The sequence below is a fragment of the Leucoraja erinacea genome, chromosome 4 (genome assembly GCF_028641065.1).
Source record: "Leucoraja erinacea ecotype New England chromosome 4, Leri_hhj_1, whole genome shotgun sequence".
Classification (NCBI taxonomy): Eukaryota; Metazoa; Chordata; class Chondrichthyes; order Rajiformes; family Rajidae; genus Leucoraja; species Leucoraja erinaceus.
In genome coordinates, this window is record NC_073380.1 from 25,783,185 (window position 1) to 25,804,143 (window position 20,959).

Below are 20,959 nucleotides of genomic sequence, written 5' to 3' on the forward strand. Positions count from 1 at the left end.
GTACATGGAACAAATGCCAGAGGACGTGGTTGAGCCAAACACAGGCATGTGGGACTAGCGTAGATGGGACATCTTGGATGAATGGATAAGTTGGGCTGAAGGGCCTGTTTCCATGCTGTATGAATCTATTACTCTGTTGCTAACCTGAAAATGCAATGGAATTCACTTAAGGTGTGCCACCCATGAAGTAGACTCGTTCGCCCTAACTAATTTCTTACTCATCAAGAACCTGTCAATCTCCACTTTTTCAATACCCAAATACATGGCTGCCACAGCCGGCATCTTTTGCATTTTAATGACATCCCATCAAAGTAGGGAGATCTGCATTTTACGCAGTAATCCAAACGTGGCCTTACCAATGTCTTGTTAAGCTGTAGACAAAAATGCTGGAGAAACTCGGCGGGTGAGGCAGCATCTATGGAGCAAAGGAAAAAGGCAACGTTGCCTATTTCCTTCGCTCCATAGATGCTGCCTCACCCGCTGAGCTTCTCCAGCATTTTTGTTTACCTTCGATTTTCCAGCATCTGCAGTTCCTTTTTGAACCTCTTGTTCAGCTGTAATTTGTTGCCCTGAGCACAATGCATTGTCTATTGTACATCAAGATTAAGAAGTCCACTTAACAATCCTGGTGATGTCAATATAGTCTACAAAGGATTGAAGATTTTGAAATTTGAAAAAAAAGTTTTACAATGAACCAAAGAGTAGGATCCGATGCTAGAAATGACGCATGACTCTTATAAAAAGTGAGAACCATATTTCATGCACAATGTCCTTTTAAATAAGCCAAAGATACATGTCAATTGTTTGTGCATTTATAAAGTCAGCCAAATAATAGGAATGCAAAAAGTTCATGTAATAATAAGTAATGATAGAATTGTGATTTATTCATTTGAACTGATTACAAAAGGCTGAAAACATTAAAACTAAAGTTATGTAGTGCACCTTTCCCCCAAAATACACATTCAATTCAATTCAATTCAATTCAACTTTAATGTCATCGCACAAAATACAAGTATCAGTACAACGAAATGCAGTTTTGCGTCAGTCCGTAGTAGTTGTACATAAAGAGAAAAAACAAGAAAAAAATAGAAAGAGAGAAGATACAGAATAATCAGGAAATACAGAATGATTAAACAAAGGGGGACGGAGGGACCAGAGAAGTCTATCGTCGGGACTCCGAGTTCAGCAGTGTGATTGTGTTGTTATAGAAGCTTTTCCTCATCCTGCTGGTACGTGACCTGAGGCTCCTGTACCGCCTCCCTGATGGGAGGAGGGCAAACAGTCCATGGTTGGGGTGTGAGGGGTCTTTGATGATCTTCCCAGCCCGTCTCAGACACCGTTTTCGGTGGAGGGCATCCATGGCAGGGAGGGAGCGGGGCACCGATTTAGATACATCCAATTTATCCAGTGACTAGTCACAATTAAAGCAAATTTATAATAGACATTAGGTGATTTGCTGCTGATTACACTTTCTCTGGGTCAATAACGTAGCAACAACCATAGCTAACAAGATTCCAATAATCTTCAGCATGCAGAGAACAAGTGATTGTGACCTGTGAGTTTAATGCATTGGTCAACATATTTTCTTCCCTTCTCATCTGAAGATGCTAACTCTTTTTACGGTCCATTTCCACAAATGCCATTATTTTCCCTCGACTTCTACAAAACAATCATTCTACAAGTGAACTTCGCTCCATAGATGTTGCTGCACCTGCTGAGTTTCTCCAGCAATTTTGTGTACCCCCATTCTACAAGTGGACTCTTGAATGTGATTATTGGCTAGATAATCATTTATTGTACCTAGTCTTATAGTCACTTGACATGCCTACAATTACGCTTATCAGTTTGTGACATTGGATAATAATCAAGTGCTTGCATTTCTCCCGTTCTAAGTTTATTTTTTACTGCTGATTTACTAAATATGAATGAATGAATAAATGTATGAATGAGTTTATTGGCCAAGTATTCACATACAAGGATTACTGGTCTTCGTAACTACAGGCCTGTCGCACTGACCTCTGTAGTCATGGACCCTTGAAAGGCTTGTGCTGGCCAAACTGAAAAATATCACAAAAATCACGCAGTTTGCATATCGGGCCAATAGATCTGTGGATGACGCAGTCAACCTGGGTCTACACTTCATCCTTCAGCACCTAGACTGCCAGGGGATCTATGCGAGGATTTTGTTTGTTGATTTAGCTCTGCATTCAACACCACTGTGCCAGAGATACTACATTCCAAACTTTCCAAGTTGACTGTGCCTGAACCCCTCTGTCAGTGGATCACCAGCTTCCTCACAGACAGGAAGCAGCAAGTGAGGCTGGGAAAGCACATCTCGGACCTGCAAACCCTCAGCATAGGAGCATCTCAGGGCTGCATACTCTCCCCTCCCCTCTACTCTCTCTACACCAATGACTGCACCTCCACTGACTCCTCTGTCAAGCTTCTCGAGTTTGCAGTTGGCACAACCCTGATTGGACTGATCTAGGATGGGGAGGAATCTGCCCACTGACAGGAAGTGACACAATTGGCATCCTGGTGCCATCACAACAACCTGGAGCTCAATGCTCTTAAGACAGTGGAATTGATTGTAGACTTTAGGAGAGCTCCCCGTCCCCTCACCCCACTCACAATCAACAAAACCACAGTCACATCTGTGGAGTCTTTTAAGTGCCTGGGAACCATCATCTCCAAGGACCTTAAATAGGGGGCCACCATCGACTCCACAGTCAATAAATAATAAAATAAAAAATAAAAATTAAAAAAATGCACAACAGAGGATGTACTTCCTGCAGCAGCTGAGGAAGCACAATCTGCCACAGGCAATGATGGTCCAATTCTATATGACCATCGTAGAGTCTGTCCTCACCTTCTCCATCATGGTCTGATTTGGTTCAGCCACCAAGCATGACATTCAGAGGCTGCAACGAATCATCCGATCAGCTGAGAAGGTTATTGGTTGCATCCTTCCCTCCATTGACAAACTGTACGCTGCAAGGACCAGTAATCGAATGGGTAAGATCATCTCTGACCCCTCTCACCCTGGCCACAAATTCTTTGAATCACTTCCCTCTGGAACGCGACTCCGGACTGTCAAAGCTGCCACAGCCAGACATAAAAACAGCTTTTTTTTCCACGAGTAGTAGGTCTACTCAATAACCAAAGATCTGTAGCCTCCTTTTGCTCTGGTATTTTATTTAATTCACATGTTTAATCAATATTGTTTTATTATTAATGTTTAATGTTTTATGTGTCATTCTTAACTGCCACTGTATGTCATATTGTCACTTGTGGGCGTAGCACCAAGGCAAATTCCTTGTATGTGAATACTTGGCCAATAAACGTATTAATTCATTCAAATATAAAGTGGATTAACATAGAACTAGTGTACGGATGATCAATGGTCGGCGTGGACTTGGTGGGCTGTAGGGCACGTTTCCACACTGTATAAGCGCTAAAATTAAACATTAAACAAATTAATTATATAGTTTTTTTTTGCACTATATTGCTTTTTGATTTATCAAACTATTTTAATTTATATAATCTATTGAATTCTGTATTTACAAAAGTGTTATGCTGCTGCAAGTATGAATGTAATTGTTCTGTTTTGCGACATATGACAATAAAACATTGATGTCTCTTGAAATTTGTCTCTGAGGAAAGTCAGTGGCAAAATAAAAGAAACCCACTATATCATGCAGCATTGTTTTATCCTGCATGTAATGGTGGATTGATTCATTGTTATTGTACAAAGGGCAAAATTGTGAAATGTAAATGCCTTGGTTAAATATATATATATTCAAAAACTATTAATAAGAAATTTCTAAGTATGGCATTGGATAAAGTTGGCAAAACTAAAGACAACTATTTGACTCAAGTTACTGCCACTTTCTCAAAGTCTAGTCCCGTGCATGCTTCATTTGTAACCTTGCAGTTCTTTTCTTCTAAGAGCTCATCCAAACCCATTAGTCATGATTGATTAAATCACTTCCCTGTCAAATGAAACCTCCTCTCGGATGTTAACATGCTACAGTGACTGGTTTAGTCGATGGGTATGAGGGTTAGTATTCAGGATATGTTGATTACACAAAATAATCTATCCATTCTTGCCAAATGATGCAGCATCTGTTCCTAGATATGATCCTATTGTTTGGAAATTTGATGAAGGTAAATGTCAGAGTTGATATGAATCCCAAAGACTCCTTATCCAATTAACATTCATTGTATTTTTATTTTCATGTGATGTGGTACACTGGCTGCATCAACAATTTTCTTCAAAATGCTGCATTGGTTGTTCATCACTCATGGGCATTCACTTTTATCCCTGTGTTGTTTATGTTGATGAATTGTACTTCTATTTTGGCTCTACAGTTAACCTACAGGTGTGGAATTGTGTACTATCAAAAGAAACCTAGCGTGCAAAGACCATGAGAGCCAGAGATTCCAGTCCTGTTATGGCAAAGGTAGAATCATTTGGCACACAGATATGAGTCTGGTTGGCAACCGGAGAGTTGAGTTCCCAGAAGGCTGATCATTTCTGTTGGGCTGAGATATATTTGTTTAATGCAATTTTCTTAAATGTGGTTAAATCAACAGAAATGGTTATGGAATTTTAAGCCTGAAGTTGCTTAAAATTCAGGAGGGCTAGCAAACTGGATTGAAAATTGGCTTCATGGGAGGAAGGTTGATCTTTGGACTTTATGCCTGTGACTAATTGAGTGGAATCGGTGCTGGGTCCATGGCTGTGTGGTTTATATCAACAATTTGGATGAGATTGTGGAAGGCATGATTAGTAGGTTTGCAGATGGCACTGAAGTAGGTGGTATTGTAGATGGCGAAAATGGATATCAAACATTACAACATGTTCTTGAGCAGTTGGTCCAGGAGGCTGAGGAATTTAATACAGTTTCATGCAGATAGGTGCGAGGTGATGCATTTATCAAAATCAAAAATTGCAGGGCCTTCACGGTGAATGGCAAGGTCGTGGGGAGTGTTTTAGAGTAGAGGGATCTTAGGAGTGCAGGTACATAGTTCCTTGAAATTGGCTTCACCGCTAGATAGGGTGGTCAAGAAGAATTTTGGTACATTGGCCTTCATCAGTAAGTGTATTGAGTATAAAAGTTGGGATGTTATATTCTACAAGTTTTTGGTGAAACCGCGTTTGGAGCATTGTGTTCAATTTTGATCACCCTGCTCTAGGGATCATGTAGAAAAGCTGGAAAGAGTGTAGAGAAGATTTGAGATTGTTGACAGGAATTGAGGACCTGAGCTGTCGGGAGAGGCTGGGCAGGCTAGAACTTTGTACTTAATTTGTACCTAGACGTTTTTTGATGCCTTCAAGCGTGATCATTTCTGGCATTTGTATATCAACAACCCGCTTATCCGATAAAATTTAGATGCCGTATGGAATCTAGCAATCTTATAAACTTTCATCTGTTGTACCTGGGTGGTGGGATAATGCATGATACAGTAGCTACACTTTTAGCTATATTGAAATATGTTGCAATAATTCATTGGCTATATTTAAGAGGGAGTTAGATGTGGCCCTTGTGGCTAAAGGGATCAAGGGGTATGGAGAGAAGGCAGGTACAGGATACTGAGTTGGATGATCAGCCATGATCACATTGAATGGCGGTGCAGGCTCGAAGGGCCGAATGACCTACTCCTGCACCTATTTTCTATGTATCTATGTATCTATGTATTGTGAGGTGGAAGCTGCTGTGTTTTTTATGTAAATGAGATCCCATTGTGATGTCATTGTTGGTGGAACACTGCTGACCAAAGATCCTATAGCGCAGCAAGATAGACCACTCCTGCTAAATGCAATGGGCTGACGTATAGTACGCAACGGAGCGGAACCTGGGTCTTTTTTTCATCCATTTCAGTATCCCAACCCGTCTTTGTAAATAACTCTCGGCTTAGTGAGGGAACAGTGTGTGTGTGTGATATAGGGTTAGATTCATAATTCTGTTCATTCATAATTCTGTTAAACTTTGTTAAAGATTAATATGTTTACAAATTATGATTCTGTTAATTGTCTTTTTTTAATGTTTTTTTAAAATGTTTTTGTGTCTATGGAATTGTTTTTCAACAATATAATGGGTCTGATCTTCCCAATAGCCAGAGAGTGAAATGAAATCCGTCTGTAATGGTGGGGTTATCTAATGAACTATTTAACAAAATAAATTTTGGTTTGAGCAAGTTTAAAAAACGATGTATAACTTAAGGATGGTTTTATTCAGCGACCATACAACTGATTAAATTGTGTAGGAAAGAACACACATACACACATATATGTTTAAGAAGGAACTGCAGATGACGGAAAATCTACACAGGATTTGAGGACCTGAGCTGTCGGGAGAGTCTGGGCAGGCTAGAACTTTATTCCTTGGAGCACATGAGACTGAGGTGATCTTGGAGGTGGAAACGATCATGAGGAGAATAGATGGGGTCAACACAGAGTCTGTTACCTAGAGTTAGGGAATCAAGAACCAGCACTTATGTCTACACACCAAATATAGATGTGATATAGATGTATATAATCATATAACACACACATATATATTTCTACAGATTTGTATATATAATGATAAACTTTATTTCGGACACAAGGCCCAGACAAGGGGCAACATTACATAAAAATACATTGCAACCTCCCCGCAACTTTACCCTGGCGTCCAAGCCATGCTGATCCGGGCCAGACTTTGCACATGCTGTGGAAGGAACATAGGCATCTTTTTTGCTTTTTATTGTGAGGCAGAGAGGAAGAAAGAAAATGAGGAGAAGATTTTTACCCAAGATCTTTGATTTTTATGAGGATTCCGTAACCGGCTTCTGATTCTGCACTAGTATCTATGGCGGACACAGATGGCGGAGACGGAAGCCGGTTACGGAAACTGGCCTGAAATTTACCCATGAATCTTCCCATGACCGTACCATGTCTTTTTTCGTCGAGTGGTCTATCTAGCTTGCTATAGGATCTTTGTTGCTGATGGGCAGTTTATGTAAATGTGATCCCATTGTCACATCATACGCTGCTAACAGCCAGTGCAGATGGAAGATATTTTTGTCAAAGTGGTTTTTGTGAGGTTTAAAATGTGAATAACATGTAAAATATACTATCAATCTGAACGAATCTTGATATAACACATCACAGGACTATTGTGAGTAAGGTGGGCCAAAAATTGTAGCACTATTGTGTACCATTTTGGCATAGTCTCAGGATCAGACTCACAGAAACACAAACAATTCACAGTCTAATTAACAAACAAGATGAGACTTTTAGTAATCTATCTATACTATTACTAAAACTCTCATCTTGACCACTTCCGGTCTGCGTTGTAATTCCATTTGCGCAAAAACGATTCCCCATGTTGCTACGATTGTTCGCCACTTTACTCACCATTCTCCTCTGCTGCAAGTTAAATACGTTTTGTTCTGATTGGTGAAATAGTACAAAAGTTATGAAGGTTTAAAAATCGTAAAACCGGCCCCTTCCGGAACCCGCTGTCAATAACGTGGCGAGGGGAATAAAAAGCTGAAGAGGCGCAGTTTTATTAGCAGCTTGCGGGGAGGCCGCAGCTCACGGAAAGTCAGCGGCTCGCGGAGAGTCAGCGGCTAGCGGACAGTCAGCGGCTCATGGACAGTCAGCGGCTTGTGGAGAGTCAGCAGCTCATGCACTGCTTCCGCGGCGACCAGCACAACCATCCTGAAGCTGCTGAGTTGAACCAGAAGCCTCTGAGTGATGCTGGAGTGGGTCTGGGATCTGCGGCGTGAGGCCGAAAGCTGTAGGTGCGGTGTGAGCAGAGTGCGAGCCCCCTCCCCCTCTCCACACCTCCCTTCCCCATCCCTCCCTTCCCCCACCCCACTTTCCCCACACATCCCCTTTCCCCACACATCCCCTTTCCCCACCCCCTTTCCCCACACCCTCTTCCCCCACACCTCTGAACTGCAAAATACTATTATTATTTGTTATTTACACTATATTTGTTATTTATTGATGTTTTTTCCCCATTATATACAATGTTTAAATATTCACATATTCTATTGTTCTGCAGCAAGTAAGAATTTTATTGTCCAGTCCGGGACATATGACAATAAAACACTTGTGTTCAGTGTTATTCACAAACGTGACCCTCTGCCTGCCTCCAGCTTGCAGACACTGATTGAGGCACACCACTTCCTGGTTTTATAGTCCCTCCCCCTGCCGCCAGCAGGGGCAGCAGAGAGAATGGGGAATTTTGTAAAATCATTAATATCTCTGTCATTTTTCATCGACGGGAAAAATCCTCGGCACAGATGCGGCGGAGGGGGGCTCTGAGCAAGGTGGCCAAAAATGACGGCCATAGGTGGCGGCGTTCTCTCGGAAATCGCAGCACAGATGGCCAATACTGGTCAAGAACAGACTTTTAGTAATATAGATATAGATTGATAATTGGACTGATACACGGATAGGAAAGGTTTAGGGACTTGGGTCAAACAGGCAAGTGGGACTATTGTAGATGAAGCACCTTGATCGGCATGGGTAAGTTGTGACAAAGGGCCTGTTTCCATGCGATATGACTCTGCTTGCTTTCACTGGTTTATAGAAGCATCAGTCTGAAACTTACCCATCCTTCAAAAGTGTTTAATTCCCCAGAGTAAATTTATATTTGGGGCATTTCACAGCATCTTAAAAGTTTATGCAATATATGCAATATTAATGTATTATTTTAAAATATGATCTACAGACATGGTGAAACTAATTTTCTATATCAGGATAATTACATTTCTGCACCAGCTTCCACATTGAACTTTAACAATTTATTGGCACAAGATAGTATTTTTTTTATAATCATGTACAGAATTTAGATGTAACTATCTCTGGTTTTCCTTGAGAGTGTAATGAAACGTTTTCTTGAAGAACTGCTGCAGTTATTGTGCCTCAGTGCTATTATGAAGGGAGCTCCAAGATTTTGATCCAGTAACGATAAGGCATAGGTAATATATTTCAAAGTCAAGGTACTGCTTGCAAAGAGGATTTGAAGATGCTAATGGTTGCCTGTATATGCTGTCTTTGTTCATCTTGATGGTAGAGAACACAGCTTGGGTACGTACTGTTCGATTCTGACTATGGTGCTGTGTGTATGGAGTGTGTACATTCTCCCCATGACTGTATAGGTTTCCTCCAGGTGGTCTTGGTTTCTCGACAGTCATTTGAACAGGCAATGCTTAAATGAATGCAGACATATTGTGGACAAATTGGAGTAGTGTACATGGGTAATACACTCAGCATGGACATCATAGGCTGAAGGACCTGTAACTCTATAACAACCCCAGGCATAGTGAAGATGTGAACAGTTTGCTGACTGGAAAACAAAATCTCTGTTTTTGACTTCCATGCCATTGTTGACTGATATATGGGAAAATTCTTCAAATGCGGCCAGCTACTCATGAAGAAAACTTCTTAGGGCTCTTGTAAATTTATCTTATTATTGTTGACCTGGACTTTGTGCCTATTTTAATTCTGGGTACAGCAACAATTTTACTTCTGGAAAGGACATTTGTGAGAAGAGGTGCAGGCATAATCGTTTGTGCTTCACAATAAAAGCACAGGATGCGGCTTGTCACTGCATGACCCTTCCAAAGCTTACTGCCTTTCATTTGGCACTACCTAAAGCCAAAAGATATTCTGCCAGTTCTATCCCAAAACGATTAATTAGTTAAATCCTTATGTGGAATGTGCGTTGAAGCAATTAATAAACTTATTCTTTTTTCCAAATTGAAATTTTGACAAGTCACGACCAAATATGCAATCTTGCGGGCCCAAGAATTTAAGATTTATATTCATTTTTTTCTGATCTCCTGGGGTCCTTAATAATAATCCAGCTTAATGGAAAAAACATTTGTTAACAGGCTATGTTCAACTTCTGCTGTAGTGAGATTGCAACCAGAGCTGCAATTTTAATTCCCAGCTACTGATAAGAATGTTTCAATTTTGACACTGTGCTGCTCACCCATAGCACATCACATGTGTGCCCTGTGCCATCTGAATAGGCACAAATTTAATACCGTTCGAGTCCTCTGATGGCTTTATTGCGATCCTAAGTTGAATGTACCAGCATTATCATTCCTATACTATACATAAATATGGGCCTTATTCATAAATGTAAATGCTTCACTATGTGTTTTACTGAAATAGCTTAAATAGGACATAATTTATTTCTCTATGTTACGTACCATTTATTGTTTATATTTGAATCTGATAGCAATAATTCTTAAGGAAGGTCATAAAGTAGCGATACCTCAAAGTGTACGAACAAGTCAGCCTGGACATTTCTTGACCTTTATCCAGAACTGTAAACTTTTTATTTTTGTCTAAATCCAAGGACTAAAACTTCTCTGGATACAAATTCTTGTTCTGTTGACCAAAATATAAAATGAAAAGGAAGCTCCACAAAGTAATCTATAGCACAACTATAGGGTGGCATGGTGTCACAGCGGTAGAGTTGCTCCCTTACAGCGTTTCCAGAGACCCTGGTTCGATCTCGACTGTGCTGTCTGTGCAGTTTGTACGATCTTCGGTTTATTCCCACGCTCCAAAGACATACAGGTATGCAGGTAAATTGGCTTGGTATAAGTGTAAATTTGCCGTAGTGTGTGAAGAATAGTGTCAATGTGCGTGGATCGGTGCAGAATCAACTAAACTTAAAAAAATGGCATTTCTCCATTGAAATGCTTTTTTTTCCAAAACAAGGGATTGGATTTCGCAGTTTCAATGAGGATAAAAATGCAAATGGTTTCAAAATGGAAAAAAAAGTTTGTGTGTTTATAGTATTGGAGATTCAACTATAATTCCATGCATATGTTTTATAACCATATAACCAAATAACAATTACAGCACGGAAACAGGCCATCTCGACCCTTCTAGTCCGTGCCGAACACGTATTCTCCCCTAGTCCCATATACCTGCGCTCGGACCATAACCCTCCATTCCTTTCCCGTCCATATCACTATCCAATTTATTTTTAATTGATAAAAACGAACCTGCCTCCACCACCCTCACTGGAAGCTCATTCCACACAGCCACCACTCTCTGAGTAAAGAAGTTCCCCCTCATGTTACCCCTAAACTTCTGTCCCTTAATTCTCAAGTCATGTCCTATTGTTTGAATCTTCCCTACTCTCAGTGGGAAAAGCTTATCCGTGTCAACTCTGTCTATCCCTCTCATCATTTTAAAGACCTCTATCAAGTTCCCCCTTAGCCTTCTGCGCTCCAAAGAATAAAGCTCTAACTTGTTCAACCTTTCTCTGTAACTTAGTTGCTGAAACCCAGGCAACATTCTAGTAAATCTCTGCTGTACTCTCTCTATTTTGTTGACATCCTTCTTATAATTAGGCGACCAAAATTGTACACCATACTCCAGAATTGGCCTCACCAATGCCTTGTACAATTTTAACATTACATCCCAACTGTTTTAGTCTTTATTGTTCTGCTTGAAAAATAATGTTCAGTTAAAAATTGTGTTTTTCACCTGGTTTGCCATATGTAAATACTCTTCTGTGATTAACTGTTAAGCACTTTTGGTAACATCACTTTTGTTTGTGCCTGGGATCTCATTGATCGGATGGCCCACAGCTTCCAACAGCAAAAAAGAGAAAAGCAATGCTATTGTGATCAGCTGTGTTTGTCTGTGGGTTACTGTACGGTGAATGCTGTTCTCTCACTACTGAGTGCAAAGATCTGGTTGCTAATTGAAAGTGGTACATCCAATTTTAAAAGAGGATTAAAATCTTTTGAGATTTATAGACCTTCCTATAGATTCTTATGGTTCCACATGAATTTTCTAGCAGTCTGAGCCTTGAACTTAATGGGAAATGGTGTTGAAATGTTTTGATGTGTGACTGACAATTTGACTGCCACCTGGTTTATAAAGGTGATCTCTGATAGCCAGCATTGACAACTACACTTGTGACTTTCCTCAAATGTTACTAAAAGTGGGTAGGCATCTCTGTACCAAATACTATCATTTGTTTCTTTGATTTCTTCCAGAGAAGAGCTCGGAAAATGAAATGCTGCTTCATTCTAACTGCTTTAATAATATTGGCTGTCATCATCATCATTATTGTGGTGTCAGTAAAGCATTGAACTTTGGACATCAAACTCCAGGTAAGGATTTTGTTTAGTTTCATTTAGAGTCGTGGAAACAGGTCCTTCAGCCCACCGAGTCCACACTGGCCAACAGTCACCTATATCCTAGTTCTATGTTATCCCAGTTTTGCATCCTACACACAAGGGGAAATTTACAGGTCAATTTAACTACAAACCTGTACCTTGTGTTTTCACATTGTGTTATTGATTTTTTTTTTTTTTTTTGTCTGGATTTAATTCTGTTTTTAATTTGTGTTTTGGTGATGTCATTATTATTTATTTTATTCCGATTTTATATTTTATTATTCTTGTTAATCTCTGTAAGGTGTCCTTGAGATTTGTGAAAGGCGCCCAAAAATAAAATTTATTATTATTATTATTACCTTTGGAATGGGTGAGGAGCGACAGGAGAAAACACACACGGTCTCAGGGAAAACGTACAAACTCCGTACGTGTCACTCGCGCCAAATGTGTAATGTAATGGTATGAAATTGGTTTCATTTGGTTCCAGTGGTAGTGTATTACAAAATCATTACTATATAGCAAGTGACTAAGGAGGAATGTTTACCTATCCCTTCCCATAGTTTACTGTAATATAGGTTCACTGAGACTATGGAGCTTTCCAATTGCAGCCTAGGTTGTGTGATTCTGCAATGAAGGGAAATGAGCAGAGATCCTTTCCATAGAATATCAGAATTGTAAAGTGTGTTGTTCATGAATTACACTTGATCAAATGTGGAGCAGACATTCCAGTTTTTGTTTTAGAGTTTAGAGGTACAGCGCGGGAACAGGCCCCAACCCAATTCAAACATTATCATGCGCTATATTTTTTAATAAAAGCATATAAATATAAACTGACAACACTGTTACAAAACATAAATTAACTTAACATTTAACATATACAAATTAATTTGCAGCAGATCCTCTCCAGTGAAATTAATAGTTTCTATACTTTAGATTTTAGAGATACAGCATGGAAACAGGCCCTTCAACCCACCGAATCCGCGCTGAGCAATGATCACTTCATACACCCGCACTATCCAATGCACTAAGGACAATATACAATGTTTTTTTTTAACCATAGCCAATTACCCAGAGCACCCAGGGAAAACCCATACAATCACTGGGAGAACATACACACTCCGTACAGAGTGAACTGTGAAAAGGTTGCAGGTTGTTAGGTGTTGTAGGGTGACCTCGACAGGTTGAGTGAGTGGGCAGATGCATGGCAGATGCAGTATAATATAGATAAATGTGAGGTTATCAACTTTGGTTGCAAAAACTAGGGGGCAGATTATTATCTCAATGGGGTAATGCGGAGGTACAGTGAGACCTGGGTGTCCTTGTACACCAGTCACTGAAAGTTGGCTTACAGGTACAGCAGGCAGTGAAGAAAGCTAATGGAATGTTGGCTTTCATAACAAGAGGATTTCAGTATAGGAGTAGAGAGGTTCTTCTGCAGTTGAATAGGGCTCTGGTAAGACCACATCTGGAGTATTGCGTACAGTTTTGGTCTCCTATTTTGAGGAAGGACATCCTTGTGATTGAGGCAGTGCAGCGTCGGTTCACGAGATTGATCCCTGGGATGGCGGGACTGTCATATGAAGAAAGATTGAAAAGACTAGGCTTGTATTCACTGCAGTTTAGAAGGATGAGGGGAATGTTATAGAAACATATAAAATTATAAAAGGACTGGACAAGCTAGATGCAGGAAAAATGTCCCCAATGTTGGGCAAGACCAGAACCAGTGGTCACAGTCTTAGAATAACGGAGAGGCCATTTAAGACTGAGGTGAGAAAAAACCTTTTCACCCAGAGAGTTGTGCATTTGTGGAATTCCCTGCCACAGAGGGTAGTGGAGGCCAAGTTACTGGATGGATTTAAGAGAGAGTTAGATTGAGCTCTAGGGGGCTAGTGGAATCAAGGGATATGGGGAGAAGGCAGGCGTGGGTTATTGATTGGGGATGATCAGCCATGATCACAATAAATGGCGGTGCTGGCTCAAAGGACCGAATGGCCTCCTCCTGCACCTATTTTCCATGTTTCTATATTTCTATATAATTGAGAAGCACAGTAACAGTTGTACAGGGCCCTAGTGAGACCACACCTGGAGTATTGAGTATAGAAGTTGGGATGTAATGTTAAAATTGTACAAGGCATTGGTGAGGCCAATTCTGGAGTATGGTGTACAATTTTGGTCGCCTAATTATAGGAAGGATGTCAACAAAATAGAGAGAGTACAGAGGAGATTTAATAGAATGTTGCCTGGGTTTCAGCAACTAAGTTACAGAGAAAGGTTGAACAAGTTAGGGCTTTATTCTTTGGAGCGCAGAAGGTTAAGGGGGGACTTGATAGAGGTTTTTAAAATGATGAGAGGGATAGACAGAGTTGACGTGGAAAAGCTTTTCCCACTGAGAGTAGGGAAGATTCAAACAAGGGGACATGACATGAGAATTAAGGGACTGAAGTTTAGGGGTAACATGAGGGGGAACTTCTTTACTCAGAGAGTGGTAGCTGTGTGGAATGAGCTTCCAGTGAAGGTGGTGGAGGCAGGTTCATTTTTATCATTTAAAAATAAATTGGATAGTTATATGGATGGGAAGGGAATGGAGGGTTATGGTCTGAGCGCAGGTATATGGGACTAGGGGAGATTATGTGTTCGGCACGGACTAGAAGGGTCGAGATGGCCTGTTTCCGTGCTGTAATTGTTATATGGTTATATGGTTATTGTGTGCAGTTTTGGTCTCCAAATTTGAGGAAGGACATTCGTGCTATTGAGGGAGTGCAGTAGGTTCACAAGGTTAATTCCTGGGATGGCGGGACTGTCATATGCTGAGAGAATGGAGCAGCTGGGCTGGTTTAGAAGGATGAGAGGGAATCGTATTGAAACATATAAGATTATTAAGGGTTTGGACACGCTAGAGGCAGGAAATATGTTCCGATGTTGGAGGAGTCCAGAAACAGGGGACACAGTCTAAGAATAAGGGGTAAGTCATTTAGAACGGAGATGAGGAAACACTTTTTCACACAGAGAGTTGTGAGTCTGTGGAATTCTCTGCCTCAGAGGGCGGTGGAGGCCGTTTATCTGAATATACGTTCAAGAGAGGACTATATAGGGCTCTTAAAGATAGCAGAGTCATGAGATATGGGGTGAAGGCAGAAACGGGGTACTGATTGTGGATGGTCAGCTATGATCACATTGAATTTCGGTGCGAGCTTGAAGGGCAGAGTGGCCTACTCCTGCACCTATTGTCTATTGCATATAATGTGTACCACATATTTTGCAAATAAGGTAATTGATGTAACAGTCTAATATCTTACAATCATGGAACATGTAAGCAATGATTTTCTAGCGTAAAAATTATGAAAAATTATTATGAAAGAATCTGAGGATTTTTTTTCATTCAGACGGTTGGTTCCAATATTGAACACACTGGTCTATGTGTAGATATCCTCCCAACATTTTAAAAGTATCTGTGCAAGTACTCAAAAGACACAGTAGACTTTTGGCAAATGGGATTAGTATGGATCAGTCGGCATGAACTTTTTGGGCCAAAGGACATGTTTCTGTGCTCCAGCCTTCCTGATGCCTGCTCAGAGCAACTGTCTCAAAGACAAAGACAGGCACGGTGGCACAGCTAGTAGAGCTGCTGCCTTACATCGCCAGGCACCCAAGTTCAATCCTGACTTTGGCTGCCATCTGTATGGAGTTTGTATGTTCTCCCTGTGACCGTGTGTGCTTTCTCCAGGTGCTCCAGTTTCCTCCCACATTGCAAAGACGTACATGTTTCTAGGTTAATTGGTTTCAGTAAACAGTTGTAAATTGACTCTGGTGTGTAGGATGGTGTTAGTGTATGAGGTTTGCTGCTCGGCGTGCCGAAGGGCCTATTTCTCTGCATCTCTCAACTAAAGATTTAAGCAGTGGACATTAAAAGCTGATCATGGAACATAGAAACATAGAAAATAAGTGCAGGAGTAGGCCATTCGGCCCTTCAAGCCAGCACTGCCATTCAATATGATCATGGCTGATCATCCAGAATCAGAACCCTGTTCCTGCTTTCTACCCATATCCCTTGATTCCATTACCCCTAAGAGCTATATCAAACTATCTCTTGACGGACGTCTCAGACCCATAACCAAAACTAAATAACCCAGCCATTTAGCCCAATAGCTGCTGATGAGAAGACATCCTATCTAATTTGACTAATCCAATTTGGTGTGAATCTAAAATGTGCATTTCAATAGCCAACAACTCTCTGTATATACAATACACATACATTGCATTTTTATATTGTTAAGATTGGGAAGTAAATGTTTAACCTCATATCATTTAACCTGTCTCTAAACGATCCTCAGTCCTGTCCCAATAGGAAACTGTTTCATGGATTTGAAATATCAATGACAGGATTGTACTAAAGGACAACATATGAAAAATAATTCATTCCTTTTACAATACCATGGTAAAAATTAAAATATATTATGTACCATTAGTACCTGCAATTGCTGACACGTTCAGGGGGGATGAAATCACTTTTGATGTACATTTACTATATAATAGAATATGGCACCATACCACCCATGGTATTCCATATTATACTATATTATTCCATGTAATCTCAGAAGACTGATATATCTAATGTTTGACAACGTGTCAGCTATTCACCATGTATTTACTGGAAAGTGCATGTGAATGTTGAACTCAGTTTTCAGGTACTTGTTCAACCAAACTGCAGTTGTATTTCGTGGTTGTAAATAAAGAGAGAATTAACTAGTATGCATACTCTCTCCTCCCATAATTGCAACAGGTGAAAATGAACAATTTCAATGGTTTCATTTGTATGGGCTGTTAAGAAGTGAAAAAAAATCAAAATCATATTCACACGAATCAGGCAATCAAACATGAGCATTATGTATCACTAAAGAAAAATGGTGCGAGAATGTGACAATATTTTGGCAGCTGCAAAACAGGTGAAGATCAAATATAGTTATTTTTAAAATTGTGATAAACGACACAAATCAGTGCTGTAACAGACAGGTTGTGAGACATTTAAATGCATTAGAGCTATTGTACTCTTCAGATGGCAACGGAGTTTCTGAAGACAGTGGCCCCATTCCAACCCCGTGGCATACATTAACAATGTAACAATGTGGCTGGAAGACCCCCCACCCACCCCCACTCCCCAGCATCCTGTTGGCCAATGTTTCTAGAAAATAAGAATCAGGACTTAAGGCCAAGCTTGCCTTACGAAGGAGCAAGAAAGAATGCTGTGTACTGTGTTTCACAGAGACATGGCTCATCCCCAATTCTCCAGACTCAGCCGACCTGCGAAAGGTTTGTCATCCATCACACATTCTGCGTCATTGGGAAAGGGGAGTTGTGGTGCTGTCTGCCTCGTAGTAAACAGAGCAGTCTTGTCCAATTTCTGCTCACCGCATGGCGAGTATTTAGCAATGAAGTCTTTCATTTCTACCTCCTTAAGGGCCTCTCCCACGAGCATGCGACTGCATGCGGCAAGAGTGACCTAACATGGTCGCTTGATCCGTGCGGCCTCACGGGGCCGGTCCCACTTCGATCGCCGGAGCCGTAAGGAGTTGTGCGGAGCTGGTCCCGACATCGCGCGGGGATCCGAAAAACTGACACTGTCCAAAGATTCCGCGTGGCAACGGCCTGCCGGCCCGCAACCGCATTGAAGCCATATGCACCGCCTCGATGCAGCGTCTTGATGCCGTACGCCTTCACTCGAACTTCACGTCAACTCGTACGGGATCACTCGACCTCCGCGCGGCCCCCCGCTTCCGATTTCGTCGCGCTCGCATGCTGGTGGAACAGGCCCTGTACAGGGATCACTCGACCTCCGCGCGGCCCCCGCTTCCGGTTTGGTCGCGCTTGCCGCATGCAGTCGCATGCTCGTGGGACAGGCCCTTTAGGAAATTCATCTCCGTCCCCATGGCTGCTGTCTACATCAATCAATATCAATCAATATTTATTACATGTCATTTGAACCTCATTGAGGCTCAAACGAAACTGCGTTTCCACAGCCATACAAACAAAGACAATATCATACAGACATGCACACAATTCAATTTACAAAAACATTCATCACAGTGAACCCACTGCGATGGAAGGTAAAGTCTTTTCTCTCCCCTGTTTTCCATTTCTCTCCCGATGTCCAAGCCCCAGGCGGGCGATGATAAGTCCCACGGCCACTTTAGGCCACGTGGGGCGATGTAGGGCCCCGCTCCGGGTCGTTCAAACCCCGTGACTCGGGCTAGAGAAGACGCGTTGCAGGAGCTCCGGAAAGCGGTCTCTCCACCCAGACCCGTGAGCTCCCGATGTTCCAGTCCACCAGACCTGCGGCTGCAGCTGGAGCATCCGAGTTACGTGGTTGGGCCGCAGCAGCGAGTCACCACCACTCCCCACGCTCCGAGGCCGGCCAGCCCCACGATGGTAATTCCGCAGCTCCGCAGGCTCCGTGACTGGAGCCCCCAGGTCGTTCAGGCTGGAGGCCACTCCACGGTGCTAGGCCCCAATGACAACGGAGACCCGACAGGAAAAAGGTCGGTTCTCACGTACAGGGAAGAGATTTAAAAAAGTTTCCCCCTTCCCTCCCCCCACCCCCCGCATATACACAGTTAAAAAAACTATTAAAAAACACGAACAACTACATTTAACTAGACAAAAAATAAAAAAAAGACAGACAGGCTGTAGGGGCCGCTGCAACAGGTGAGTCGCGCCACCACTTTTCACATCCAGGCAGACATTTGGCCAGCACTGAAGGAGCTGCACACTGTGGACAACAAACATCAGTCAGTATACCCCGATGGTTTTCCTATCGTAGTCAGGGACATTAACAAGACTAGTTTGAAGAAGTCACTTCCTAAGTGCCATATGCACATTTCCTACAGCACCAGAGGATCAAATACTCTCAACCATTGCTAATTCATCATCGAAGATGCCCCATCACTCCATCCCTCACTTTGGAAAATCAAATCACCTGACTGTACTCCTTCTTCATGCATATAAACTGCAACTGAAGAGCACAACTTAGAGATAAAGTGAATTAAATATAATTAAACACGCTTGACTTGAATTGATGGAATTACCCACAAAGTCAATGCTTCCAAGTACATTCCCTTAAAGATTATCATCAGTTTAATTTAAAGAAGAATGTCATTAAATGTTTTCTTAAGACGTGTTGGACCTTTCTAATACCAAAAGCTTTATGTTGGACTGACTTTAGCACTGAAGTCTTAATTGTCTACTTTCCAAGGACTTGAGGGCATAGCTGACAGAATATGATTTTCAAATCTGATTTGTAGCATGTTTGCATTAATCCTTGAAATTGCAACATTATACTGAACTGAGAAAAATGTTTATGCCACATGTATTATGTCAAATTGTTCAGTAGTGGTGGTATCGTGCTAGATTTATCTATTTATTTATTTATTTATTTAATTCTTTATTTCAAACAGAATAAAAGAATAAAAAGCAAATGTGAAACAGTATACAAAAAAACAAACAAGAATATTTATAAAGTGACATAAATAATATCTATAAATAAATGAAATCGTATGTGTCCGAAAAGGAGCAGGAAGAAGCCAAAGCTTATTAATTCCCACCCCTTATTCAACTGCTTATAATTATCTTATACAAATTTAGCAGCTATATGTACACCATATGTACACCAGCAGCTACATGTACACCAAATTATTTACATTCATACACTAATCAAAGATTCAAAGGAGGACCATGCTAGTATTGATACTAAAAACCATACCAACATGGATAAAATTTCCAGTTAATTAAGGATCATCACTTATTTTAGCCACTACTTCTGGTTTAGCTAAATTGTACAGTCATCTCCTTGCTGCCATGTAACCAAAGCACTGTTTAAAAGGGACTGAAAAGGGACATTGCACATAAAGTGCAAGTGAAATGAATTTGCCAGCAGCGGTACAATGATAAAGAACACACAAAAACACACTTGGTGAAATCAGTGGTCTTTTCAGTGAAAAAAATTAACTTTATCTCATCTCCAACATCTCCTGACAACAGTAGCAGAAGTTTGAATATCCAAAAGCAAAAATGAAAATGGATGTAAAAAATGAAATCTAAAAGCTGCTCATTTTGATAGAATTGTATTCGGTTCCAGGTTCTCCCTGGAAATTGGAATCCCGCATTGTAAGGAATAATAAAGATAATAAAGAATTGAGTTGTAATTTATCTGTATGCATCTGTTTTATTTTCAGGGTTTTCCAATCACAGAAAGAGAATAAGTCAAATGGAATAATGCTTGACCCCGCAATCATTCTCCCATTGTCATTGTGTGAGCAGATAATACAGATTCCTGGTGGCAGACAAGTTTACACTAATCAGCCTCACGAAGTGCAAGTAATATCAGATCAAGTCTTAACAGCCATTTTTTTTAAATTAAATAATGTAATAGTAATAAAGTTTAAAGTTGCTATCCTTTTTGGTGGTCTTTGTTATTTTATTTTTTATCAAGAATGTAATTGTCATTTAGGTCTATGCACACATGTAAAAATCTCCATGTGGTTCAAGTAAGTAGAATTCGATGATGAGAATAATGATAAGATAAGCCTGTAGAGCTGCTGTCTCACACGGCCAGGGATGCAGGTTTGCACATAATCTCTGGTTTCAGTTATTGGTTTTAGAGATGCAACATGGAAACAGCTGGCATGGCATGGTAGCGCAGCAGTAGAGTTGCTGCCTTACAGCGCCAGAGATCCGGGTTTGATCCAGATTACGAGTGCCGTCTGTATGGAGTTTGTACGTTCTCCGCTTTATCTGCATGGGTTTTCTCTGAGAT

General features: G+C 40.9%; 1 protein-coding gene across 2 annotated transcripts in view; it reads left to right on the forward strand.

Moving 5' to 3' along the window:
* Positions 1–20,601, forward strand: part of tsnare1 (T-SNARE Domain Containing 1) — a 776,868-nt gene extending 756,267 nt beyond the window's left edge. For both annotated transcript variants that reach the window (XM_055633878.1, XM_055633879.1), the window contains 2 exons: positions 12,031–12,147; positions 20,379–20,601. In XM_055633878.1, coding sequence (XP_055489853.1) covers positions 12,031–12,126 — 96 coding nt within the window. In that variant the 3' untranslated portion in view covers positions 12,127–12,147; positions 20,379–20,601. The remainder of the gene's footprint in view (positions 1–12,030; positions 12,148–20,378) is intronic.
* The last annotated feature ends 358 nt before the right edge of the window (positions 20,602–20,959 follow it).